The 12958-nt window shown below is 42.4% G+C and overlaps 1 protein-coding gene across 2 annotated transcripts in view; it reads left to right on the forward strand.

Annotated features, from left to right (window-relative positions):
• The first annotated feature begins 1391 nt into the window (after window positions 1–1391).
• Window positions 1392–12958, forward strand: part of Pdss2 (decaprenyl diphosphate synthase subunit 2) — a 225613-nt gene continuing 214046 nt past the window's right edge. The window contains exon 1 of one of the 2 annotated variants that reach the window (XM_087597915.1): window positions 1392–1988. In XM_087597915.1, the coding sequence (XP_087454041.1) occupies window positions 1690–1988 (299 nt within the window). In that variant the 5' untranslated portion in view covers window positions 1392–1689. 2 annotated transcript variants of the gene reach the window in all.

Raw genomic sequence — 12958 nt, forward strand, 5'->3', positions numbered from 1 at the left:
TTTCTGTGGCTTTAAAGCATCTTGTCTTGCAGTGTGAACAATTTCTCTGTCTTTTTAGTTCGTTTACATGACACGAACTTTATCAACTATGAATTTCGAAAGCTCTAGTGAATTTTAAAAACCATTGCTGAGAGTAAAATGTAGGTAACAAGTCTTCTATTATTTTTACATTACTCATCTCAATGTTACTTTTTTCTCCCCAGTGGACTGAATTTAAGGGTTTGTAATATTTTTTTGATTAACAAGGACTTCAACACTTGTCCCGTCTAATCAGAAAGGGCAAGAAGCTAGACGTGCTTGAGTAGGTAGCACCCGAAGGGCAGAGCAGCCCCCATCTGCAGTCCCAGGACTTGAGAGGTGGATGAGGTCAAGAAGTTCCAGGTCAGTTTGCTACACAGAAAGTCTCAGGCCACCATGGCCTAGAAAAAAAGTTCCATCCAGCACTGAAAGCATCGTCACGTTGACAATTTTATTTTAGCAACGAGGAGAGAGAATTTTTGGTAGCATATTACTTAATGTTGTGGTTAAGGGTATGTATTCAAAAAACCAGATTGTTAGGTCGGGTATGTGGCTCCGAAGTAGAGCACTAGCCTAGCGCTACTGCATGAGGCCTGGCCTCTATCCCTAGATTCCAAAGAAGAGGAGAAAAAAAAAAAGATACCAGATTCTCTGGCTTCACAGTCTTGCTTAATGTGACCATAGCAACTTAACAGTTTGGCTGTGTCTCAGTTCCCCCCCCCCCCCAAAATCCAGGGAATACTATTATCTTTAAAAATGCAGCAAAAAGTTAGGTGGGCTAATATGTGAAATGCACTCATGCCAGTGAATTTTCAATCCTGGTGCCAAGAAAGGAGAAGGAGCAAGCGACTTCTTATCCCATTCTCACAGCATCCTTATGCAAAAGGATTTGTCAGAGAAACCCTGGCACTTTGGCCAGGGAGCCGAGGGAAGCTGGGCTCAGACCCACCGATATAGACTTGCGTTCCAGTTCTGCGGGGGCCGTAGCAGAGACATCATCGCCCAGCTAGACGGGCCGCCCTCCCGCGTCCGCGGCCCCCACCGAGGACTTAAGGCGCACAGAAGAAAAGGGATTCCCAACCATCCTGCACCACGGCTGCGATCTCACTGCTGACTCACGACATGGATATTTATTTACATAAGCTTCACTCTGGCTGGGCCGGGGGAAACGCTGCAGAGACCCCGAGTCCGCCTTGATCAGGGGCTAAAGGGATGCCGTAGGGCGGACACATTAGTCCAAGGACAGAAGCTGCCATCCCTTCCCTCGCCTTCTGGTCATCGCCAAGGCCCCGCCCCTTTGGGGGAGGGCCCAGCTGTGCCGTAAAGTAAAGAACACACTTTGCCGCTTATCAGCCCGCCCCTATCTTTACGGCAGGCCGCATTTCATGCCTCCAATATGGCGTCCCCCATGTAGGCACTGGCTGTGGTGTCTACCGTAGTTCTGGCTGTGGTGGCCAGTGTAGTTCTGAGCAGCCACTAGGGATATGCCAGTCTGCGCTGCAGAAGCAGCAAACTTTACTCCTGGCTACGGCTCTAGAAAGCCACACTTCTCTGAGGGTTTGGAATTACCGTTTCCTTTTAGATTCTAAAAGTTTCTCCTCAGCCCTTGTTTGTTTCTTGTGTCATTTCTGGACACCTTTCTCAGGTCCCTGACCCTCTCAGACTTAAACTATGAGCCTCCGGCAGCTGCTGTTGCGCTTGTCCGGTTATCTCGGGGCTTCTGGTCCCCCAAATCGCCACTGGTGGTACTTCAGATCTCTCGACACCATCTCCTCGGTAGGCTCCTGGCGTGGTCGGTCCTCCAGGTCTCCAGCCCATTGGAACCAGGTGGTGTCAGAGGCAGAGAAGATCGTGGGTTACCCCGCATCCTTCATGAGCCTCCGCTGCCTGCTGAGCGACGAGCTCAGCAACGTCGCTATGCAGGTGCGGAAGCTGGTGGGGACTCAGCACCCACTGCTTACCACTGCCAGGTGAGCGACCCCCTCTCCCACTGACCCTATTCGCCTTTTTTTTTAAAAGTTATTCTGGTTAGGACACTCATGCTAACTCTGGGTCTGGCCAGTTCTTTTATCCGTCCTTTCGTTTGATCTTTGAAGACATTCGTTGGTGTCCCTTTAAAATTCTTCTGCTTGGCTCAGCTTAGTGGATAAATGGTTTTCTTAAAAGAAAAACTCGAATGTGTTTTACAGTTTCGCTTAAATACTAGAGATCCAGATGCTTCATGGTTTGTCAGGATATCAGAGATGTATACTTACTTAGTCACATTCAATAAGTGGTATTTTAAAAATAGAATAGATAGAGCCTGGCAGTGGTGGCACATGCCTTTAATCCTAGCACTTGGGAGGCAAAGGCACAGAGTCTCAGAGTTCGAGGCTAGCCTGGTCTACAGAGCAAGTTAAATTGTTCACGTACAGAAAGATTAAGGCAAGAGAGACAGACAGAATAGACAGCTTTAACAGATATCCAAGTATTGGACTATCCAGGTCGAAGTCAGTATCCTCTGAGGCTTTTAGCACTTTAGCCAGACTAGTGCTAAACATGCCATTAAGGTTTTTAAAAAAAAAAAAAAAAACCCTCATACCCCATGCTTTGTGGTTTCTTTCAAGCACACAGAAAAGTTACTAGAATAAAAATAGTCCAAAGAGGATTAGGGGAGATGTCTTTGCCAGTAACATACTTGTTGAACAAGTATTACACCCTGATTTTGACCCCTAGCAACCCTGTACAAAGGCTAGCGGTTTGTAATCCCAGCACGGAGGTAGAAACTGGAGATACCTGTAGGTTGCTGGACAGTTAGTCCGGCTAAACCAGCAAAATCGGGGTTAAGCAAGAAACTCTGTCTCAAACTCTAACAGTGAAAAAGAAAAAAAAAGTTGAACAAAAAGACAGCAGGTGGGCTTCTGAGTGTCAAAACCATCAGCCCTGGAGAGATGCTGATTAGCATTGCTATGAGATCTGTCACAAAGTTATGGGAGGAATGAAATGCAGGCTTACAGTAGGACATCCTGGTGAAGAAGTAGAAAACTAGATTTGGTGTGGCTGTAAATCAGCGTGGCCAATCTGGAGAACGGAAATTCCTCATGAGATTAAATTACACATCTCGTCATCATACTCATAAGCATTTATCCTAAAGAAATAAAAAGAATCAGAACCTAAGCAGGCATGTTTATAATGTTGGAAGTCGGCTGTAAATTCGTCAAAGTCTTGACAGCAAAGTGTTGATAATTAAGAGGGTGATATTCAGAATGGGTACTTGGGATGGCCCCAACCTGACCGTCCCAAACGTTGTTTCGTGGTCAATGATTGATGAAACTGTGATACATACATAACCATAAAATCCTGTTTGATGGAGCGGAAGAGATATCTCAGTCGTTAAATTGCCTATTGTGCAAGCTTGAGGGCCTGAGTTTAGATTACAAGTACTAATAAATAAGTTGGGCCCCAAGAAAGAGTGTGTGCAGGGGGATTCTCTCACCCAAGTGTTGGGGCAGGATAGGGAGATGGGCTGTCTCTTTGAGCTCAGAGGTCAGCCAGCCTACAAAATGAATGAGATTAATGAGAGACCTTGTCTCAGACTATAAGGTGGAGCAAGAGCAAGGAAGATACTTTCACCTTTTGCCTCACATGTGTACGCACCTGTCACAACCTGCCTGTGCCCTCCCAGATATGAGCACAGTTTGATTAAACACCTATTGATATCACTGCGTACAACTGAGTGAATCCCAAACGGGTTACACAAAGTGAAGATTTTTTTTTAATTCTTCAAAAAATTTAGGAGTCACCACGTGACTCAGCCACTCTACCTCTAATTATATTTACAAAACAATTGATGGCAGAGTCTCCGATATTTATGTATATATGTTCCTAGAATTGTTTACAGTAGGGCAGAAGGTGTAAGAGGATCATGTGTTCCTCAGTGGGTAAATCTATTAATGAAATGTGTACGCATACGTCGGAATGCTATTCAACCTTAAAAAAAAACCTGGCATGTTACAACAGAAATGAATCTTGAAAATATATGGTAAATGAAATGATCAAGTCATAGAAAACACACCCAGTGTGATTCTGCTAATTCAAACATTCCAAGATTCAGACTCAGAGACAAGGGGTAGAAACTGAAGAGCAGGCAGTGCTAACACTACTGAGCGATAGACACTTGGAAACGTTCAGGCCTTGCGTGGAGTGTATCATCAGTGTGCATTTTAAGGCTTGTTTGCTTGTTTGTTTAAGACAGGGTCCCACTGTAACCCTGACTGGCCTGGGGCTCTCAGTGATCCATTCTCTTGTCTTGCTTTTCTGAGTGCTGCTGGGATTTAAGCCACTATACACAACACAAGTTGTGTATAGCTTACTAACACAAGTTTTTTTTTTAAGAACTCAGTTTTGTGCATTTACATTATGTATAATTCCGTTTACACAATGCGATTTATTATTATATTACTAGTATTTATTTATTTTGTTTAATTTGACACAAGCTGAAGTCATCTGTAGAAAGAATTTCTACCCTTCAGTAAAAATGTGGATGACCAATGAGCTGAAGCAGGAAATAGGAGGTGGGACACTGGCAGGAAGAGAGGATTCTGGGAATAGTTAGAGATAATAGACACAGGGGAGGGATGGGAAAGATGAGCCAAGAGAGATGACAGGGGAGACAGACCAAGGATACAGATATAAACCAGCAGATTTATATAAATTCAGAGAAGCACTGAGGAGACAGGAAGGAAAAAGTGGGCTGGGACTGAAGGAGGGGGTCAAGTGCAAGACATAGAAGACCTTATATGGGTTAAATAAGAGCTCATCAGAGCCAAAGCCTATGGCCTATGCATTTAATAATAAACATTTAATCTCAGAGTAGTCATTCCAGGAACAGGACTAGGTAGGAAAAATGGATATAATATTTGTATTTACAAGGACCCTCAGTTGAAAAAATGCCCCACTAGATTGGCTTGAAGGCAAGACTATGGCATATTTTCTTGACTAATGATTGATGTGGGGTGGTCCAGCCCACTGGAAGTGGGCCAACACCCTGGGCAGGTGCTTCTTGGTTGTGTAAGAAAGAAGGCAGCTGAGCAAACCACTGGGAACAAACCAGTAAGCAGCTGCCTTCCATGGTCTCTGCATAAGCTTCTGCCTCCAGGCTCCTGCCTCGGCTTCCCTCAGTGCGATCATGAGTGGGATACATAAACCATTTCCCCAGTAAGTTGCCTTTGGTTAGTATTCTGTCAAAGCAATAGGAGCAAACTAAGACTAGCAACATTTATATCACTTTTAAATGTGAAAAGCTGTAGAGATAGAGACGAGACGAGTGATTTCTAGTTAGGTAATGGTCGGGGAAGCAGGGAGGAGCAAAGCCTATGAAGAGGAGCGCCATGCTGGTGGAAGTGTGGTCTTGTGAAGACGACTCCATCAATCCAGACAAGGGATAAAACTGCAAAAAAAAAACAAAACCAAAAACCAAAACCAAAAACAAAAACAACAACAACAACAAAAAAAAAACGAATACAAGCTTGGAAATAGAATAAGGTTGATTTGGGGGTAAGAATTTAGAATTATGCTACACGTCAAATTTTGTCACCATCGAGTGAAGCTGGGTCCAAGGTACGGAGAACTCTGTCCTATTCTTGCAATGTATTGTCTGCAATTATTCCAATGTCTTACAAAAACTTAGAGATACATTGTAGACATTATACATTGTAGAGACTTATACATTGTAGAGATACATTGTAGACATTTTCATTCCCAGTGGGAGGGTGGGGGCTGAGGGGGTGGGAGATGGGGGTGTGTTTCTACTCCATTGTGATCATTCAGTTCCCGGATAAAAGGCACACAACTTTTATTATTCACAATAAGCCTTAAATTAATAATAAAAAAAACCCATCTTTACATGCCCATTCCATGAGTCTCCATGGTTTTGAAGACCATCTATCTATTTAGAGCATATCTGAACAAGCAAATGTTGCCCGGCTACAGCTACCTATTGTCTGTACAACCCAGGATGTGTAGTTCTGTGATAATACAGACTAGTATCTGAGGACACGGTACCCTTGATTGGATGTCAACCTGCATTATGAATTATCCTAAACAGTTTATAATTGCATCTAATAAAAGGAATGGGATTAAATCTTGGACTGAACCTCTGGACCTGTAAGCCAGCCCCAATTAATTGTTGACCTTATAAGAGTTGCCTTGGTCATGGTGTCTGTTTACAGCAGTAAAACCCTAACCTAAGGCACTATCTAAGAGTAACAAAAGTAATCTTAAATTTTGTATCAATACACAAAGATTCATAAAACCTTAAACCTGTATCAATATATAAAAATCTGTATCAATGTAAGAAAATATAACCTCAATTTTGTATCAAAAAATAAAGATCTCTATCAATGTAAGATTATGGCTATAAAAATGCTTTTGTTTATGAGTAGATTTAAAATTCCTTTAGTACTTGTCTAATTTCTTATGCTATTACTTTTTCCTTTTCAACCCCCTTCCCTTTACCTAAGTGAGAAGGACAGAGAAGAGGGAAGGAAAGATAGAGACCCCCAGAGTCTAAGCTCCCTATTTAGTTTGCTCCCCATCCAAAACTAATTATTTGTAAATTATCTCTTAAGGTGACAACATATCTATAATTTATAAAATAACCAAGACCATCTACCCCAATTTAAGGAATTAGGACAACAGACTTCTTATAATTGCCTTCTGCTGAATTGAGGCAAAGAATTCCTGTTTGGGGGCCCAAAAGGAAATTGGAAAAATGAGTCAAAACAAAGCTATCTGGCATTATTAGTTGCCCAGTCTTTATGTGTTGAGAAAGTTCAGGTCTTAACTGAAGTCCTGACTGGAACAGGCTAAAAGGCTGAATGAACGAGGTAATCGGGGATTAGAAGTTCTGAAGCTGTTTTGGATGCAAGACTCTGGAAACAGCATTAGTTGAGGCAAGATCAGGCAGGCAGCTGGAAAAGTGGGTCATTTCAGCATCCCTGAGGGTGAATCTTGTCAGGGTTGCCCTCTTGGTGTTTCATTCTCTGGTATATAAACCTTACAGCCCAATATTTAGCTCTGTAAAGACATATGTGTGGAATGTGCAATGTGCACAGATTAATTAATTAATTCATCAGTTAAGGATGGATTTTCGTTCTGTGTTTGAGCAGATGAAAGACAGCTGTCTTTATTGTGAGTTAGTTTGATTAATAACCAAATTGTAATAAACCTTCGCTCATGGCATAAGAAAGAATGACGTGATGAATTTTAAGTGCTCTATTGCCAACAAGATTCATTGGCTATTTGTAGCTGAAGTTCTGGCTAGAGACATTTTTGTTCCCATGTAGAGGGATCAGCAAATCTGATCCTTGTTACTTTTGAAGGACTCTAGAGCCCCCCCCCTTTTTTTCTTTTCTTTCCTGTTAACACAAATACAGAGCATCATTCCCAAAATACCATGTCCTTGGTCCAGCAACCTGGAATCATCTAAAGTATAGACTGGTTCAGTTTTGCAGCCTCTTTTTTATCTAGGTCTGCTCTACTATGACTCTCACAGAGAATTCGTAATACAATTATAGCCACCTTCATTTTGACAATAATAATAATTAATTATATTTATATATTTATATTATATTATTAATATATTATAATTATTTAATATATTGTTAATATATTAAATACATTATATTTATATTAAAAATATATTAATTGTTTAATAATAATTAAAACAATTATTATTATTTATTAAGATAGAGTTGCTTCAATTGTGGCATGCTAGCCACTGGGCAAGAAATGTCCTAACTATCTGTAGACAGAATGCTATCCAAAATGGACAAATGAACGCAGGGCAGTTTACTGATAAGTGTTGCCTAGATAGGGTAACAAGTCCTTTATAATTCCTGCATCACCTAGGGTCTGTCAGAATTCTGGGTCAGAAGGCTGAAGACAGATGCTCCAACGTTATAAGGAAGATTGGGGACTGTCCAGACAGTAAGATATCTCTGTCATTTCTTTGATTTTTGGAAGCTGCATTCCTATGCTTCCTGAGTACCTAAATAATATTTATCCCTTCTCAAATCTCTGACAGTGTTGAAGACTAGATAGTTATAGCCTCACAATTAAACGTAAGTTGTTTATCATTAAGGAACATGTTCTAGATTTTAAAAAGATGGGTTTTGGATATAATAGAAGTAAAAAAAAAAACTAAGACAATTGAGGTGCAGAATTGTAAACTCAGTAAGTTAGGTTAGATGATAAATTACTTTAAATTTGCCAAATAAAATGGACTGGATGTTATAAATGTATTTCATATCTTATAATTTTGATAATTGTTATAATTGTATTCAATTTATATCTGAGAGAAAAGGAGCCTTTTATTGGACTAAAAAGGGGAATTGTTGAGGTTTGGTCTTTTGCTGTGTCTTGTAATGCTAAGTGCTGGCTCCCAAGACCTAATTGTCCCAGAGATCAAGAGCGTCTGCATGTACACACAAGTCATCTATGTGACCTTGCCCCCAAGTTATTTTTGATTGGTGAATAAAGACACTGACAGCCAATAGCTCGGCAGAAGAGACATAGGTAGGTTTTAGGGTTCCTGGGCCTGGGGGTCTGCTGTAGAGCCATGAGGGAGTAAAGAAGGTGAGGAGGAAGAGACAGTCTCCATGTATTAGGAGTCAAGAAAACATGGCCCTGTGGGCTGGCCAGTTGGACTTAAGAGGAGCCCAGATAAAACATAGTAAGTAATAACTTGGGGTAATCAATAGGAATAGATTTTAATAGCATAGAATGTAGCTACCTGCCCAGCTCTAGTGATGATTAAGGCTTGTTGTAAATATGAAGGCTGTGTGTGTGTCTTTATCCAGGAACTAAATGGTCAAAGGAGAGGTAGACACCCTTGAGTGGGATTAAAAATTTCTATAATACATCACTTCAAATCATGCCATAGTGAGGACAGGAGAAGACTAGGAGGGAAAGGAAGAGAAGGGGAGTGGGGAAAAGGCTTGGGAAGTCTCTAACTTCTGTGACCCCAGGCAGCTCATTTCATCAGAGAAGTAAGGGGTTACTCAAGGTGATTTCCAATGGTATGGCCAGCTTTAAACTGTCTGGAAAGTACCACTGGACCTGGATTTGGCTTGTAAGAAAGCCCTTCTCAGCAAAAAAAAAAAAAAAAATTGAATACAGCGATGCAATGAAAATACGGTTCTTTCTCCCCAGTTTAAAAATCTTAAAAGCTCAGAAAACTACATGTTTGCAGACTCATAACCTCACCTTAGTGGATGTGTGACTTTTTAGCTTTTATTCATCCCTGTGAATGTGAATATTCACTCTACTGCAAAAATATTAGTGCTTGAATACAGGATTAGTGTAATTCTTGCCTGAATGTAGAGTTAAAAGCAGTTTTCTGGGGTTGGGGATTCAGCTCAGTGGTAGAGCACTTGCCTAGCAAGCGCAAGGCCCTGGGTTCGGTCCCCAGCTCCGAAAAAAAAAAAAAAAAAAAGCAGTTTTCTAAAGTCAGAAAAGAGTTATGTTCTGAAAGATACTTGTTTCAGGGGTGTGGAGGTTTGAATAAAAATGGCCCCCAGAGGCTCAGATATTTGAATACTTAATCATTAGGGAATGGCACTATTTGAGAAGGATTAGGAGGTGTGGCTTTGTTGGAGGAAGTGTGTCACTGGAAGTGGGCTTGGAGTTTCAAAGCCCATTCTAGATCTAGTCTCTCTGTCTCTCTCTGTCTCTGTCTCTGCCTCCCCCCCCCCTCACTCACTCACTCACTCACTCTCCCTGCAGATCAGAATGTAGCTCTAAGCTACTGCTCCATTCTCATGCTCCCCAAAATGGTGAAAGTAGATTAAACCTCTGAAATTGTAGCAAGCCCCCTATTAAATGTTTTCTTTTATAAGACTTGCCTTGGTCATGGTAACTCTTTACAGTGGTAGAACAGTGACTAAGACAAGGGGCTTGGATGAGGACCTGTGGACCTGTCCAAGCTGGACAGTGGCCTGTGGGAATGCCCAGATGGATTGTTAGTGTGGGAGAAACTAAATGTAGTGACAGTGAGTTGGTCTCTCCCTTTCTGTCAGCACAGCTGTGTGGTCTCGTTGTTGCCTGTCTAATTCAATTCAGTACCTATTTGTGCATAGTACATATTTTAATTATATTTGCTAATCGTTCACATTTAAGTGTTTTTAGCTTTTGTAAGATTACTTGGTATACTACTATGCTGGTTCGTCTTCATTGTCAATTTGGCACAAGCTGGAGTCACTGGGAGAGTGGGAATCTCAATTGGAGAATTGCCTTGGGCAGATTGGCCAATGAACTGATTGATGATTCATGTGGGAGGGCCCAGCGTACAGGACAACTAGCACCATCAGTCACATGACCTAAATGGGCTGTATACACAAGTTAGCAGAGCCTGGTACGCCTTTAATCCCAGCACTCAGGAGGCGGAGGTGGGCAGATCTCTGAGTCAAAGCCGTCCTGGTCTACATAGTGAGTTCCAGGGCAGCCAGGGCTACATAGTGAGACTCTGACTCAAAAAGTAAACAGACACGAAGAAAAGCAAGCAAGCAAGCAAGCTAGGAGAGAACCAGCCTCCTGCAGCGAGCCAGTGAATCACATTCCTCCATGGTCTCTGCTTCAGTTCCTGCCTCAACTTCCTTTAGCAGTTAACCTGGACGTATAACAGGAACCAAACCCGATTCTTCTCGAGTTGTTTCTGGCCGTGGCCTTCATGACAGTGAAAGACGATCACTCTGGACAGATGCTGGAGGTCGAGCGCTTCTGAGATCTTACAGACGGTGTGGTGTGTAGTCGTGTAAAAGATGGCGCAAATGCCTCAAAGTGTCAGTGCAGCTGACTTCCCTGAGTGCTGCGGCCCTGTCTTCTTTCATTGTTCTGGACAGATTGGGCTTTTAGGATTAAACGTTTTTTAGGATTAAAATTTGTTGGGGCTGGGGATTTAGCTCAGTGGTAGACCGCTTACCTAGGAAGCGCAAGGCCCTGGGTTTGGTCCCCAGATCCGAAAAAAAGAACCAAAAAAAAAAAAAAATTTTGTTTAAATGCTTGGTGGTTTGCTTTTGCCTCCAAATGCTCTCTAATAGATTCAGAGAGGTGAGATTGGTTAGTGGCCAATTGTAGTCAATCGTAGGAGGTAAGTATGGCTTTTCTCTTCTCTTAGGGGCGTTGAGCGCTTAGAAGAGACCACGCGTTCCCCTCCAGTTACTTGGCCACCTAGAGAAACTGTCAGGCTTTTTTGTTTGTTTGTTTTTAATGTTGGAGTTCATTAGAGTTCTTTCAGTTTGTTATTAGAAACTTAATTTTAGTTTTCCATGTTTATGAAAGGCCCTTTCTCATTTCAGTTCTGTAATTACTGACTAAAAACCTGTATTTCTTACAAAGAACTTTTTCTTGGATGACTAGGAGAAAATTATAAATTTTAATTCATTCCACAAATATTTGAGGTATTCTGGGCATGGGGTGTAAAACATGAATAGGACACAGTTGTTGCCGGCCGTCCAGGAATTCATGAGAGACAGTGCAGTGAGCAGGAGCTCTGGACTCAGATGGGCTTCACATTCTGGTCCTACAGACCACTGTGATATGTGGTCTTAGGCAGCTACCCCCGCCTTAGCTTCCTCCTCCGTAGGTGACGATGAGTGACCTCAGTCAGTGCTTTCTGAGATTGAGGGAGTTACTGTAGCTCACACAACAGATCTCTAAATGGTAGCCTTTGTCTTTCCTGCTAGAAATGTGTTCTAGCAAGAACAGAGGCCCAGCTTCAGCGCGCTTGAGAGAAAGGTAGCAGGTACGAACCAGCATGCTGCACAGGCAGACGAGGAGAAAATGATGACTCTCTGGGGACATGGAAGGTTTCTGAAGGTAAAGTGTCCTCTAAGTTGACTTGTGTTGGACAAGAAGGAAATGACTGAGGCGGGGTAATAGAGACACGAGAACTGCTTGGCAGAGTCTAGGAAAGTCTGCAGTGTCCAGGGTCAGCATGGAATGGGATGAAAGAAGAGGCCAGTGTATGTGCTGCAGCCATGATGGAAAGAGTGATGGCAGACTTGTCCCATACTGTCACTAACCAGAAGCTAGCAGAGCACAGACAACTGTTGTTTTTCATGAAATCTCACAGGTTAGATTTTACCACTAAAGACCCGGGAGCCAGACACTGGAGTGAAACCTGCTGTCTCAGAGAGGTAGAGAAAGCACCCAGCTGGCCTTCCTCCTCTGCTTCCGAAAGGAAGTGCTCTTTCCCCACGATGTTTCAAAATCCCTGCAACTGAGTGTCCCTCCCTTCTCCTTCCTGTGTGTCTCTCTATCGTCTTCCTGACTCCCTCTTACTCTGTTTTTTCCCTACGTTCATCCCTGTCAGCAGTTGCTTGCTCTACCTCTTGACCTATGGTTGACTTTATTTGATCCTTTTTTAAATAAACAGAAAGCTCTGGCTTAAAGGTGTATGCTAGAGCCAAGCCACACCACAACTAGAAACAGGTTTTTTTTGTTTTGTTTTGTTTTTTTTTTCTGTAAACCAGACAGTCTTGGGCTTCATGTATGATCAAATATCCTGTAACACTGTATTAGATTTTTTATTGCTAAAGACTCTAGTTTGTGTCTTCTCTCAGGGTTTCTATTGCTATTATAAACATCATGACCAAAAGCAATGTGAGGAGGAGGAACGGGTTTATTTCCCCTTACAGGTCACAGTCCGTCGTGAAGGGAACTCGGGGCCTAACTCAGTGCCTCCTGCTGGCTTGCTCTTCCAGCCTGCTCAGCCCACTGCTTGCTTATGGTTTTCGTTTTTAATTTTTTAGAGATAAGGCATCACTGTGTGGCCAGTTTTGAAATCATGGAAACCTTCCCGAAAGGCGTGTCCACCACACCTGGCTCAGCTGGCTTGCTTACTGACTTAGGACCCCCTGCCAGGCATAACACTGTCCACAGTGACCTCTTAATGTAATTA

Source organism: Rattus norvegicus, chromosome 20 (assembly GCF_021556685.1).
Source record: "Rattus norvegicus strain SHRSP/BbbUtx chromosome 20, alternate assembly SHRSP_T2T, whole genome shotgun sequence".
In the NCBI taxonomy this organism is placed as follows: domain Eukaryota; kingdom Metazoa; phylum Chordata; class Mammalia; order Rodentia; family Muridae; genus Rattus; species Rattus norvegicus.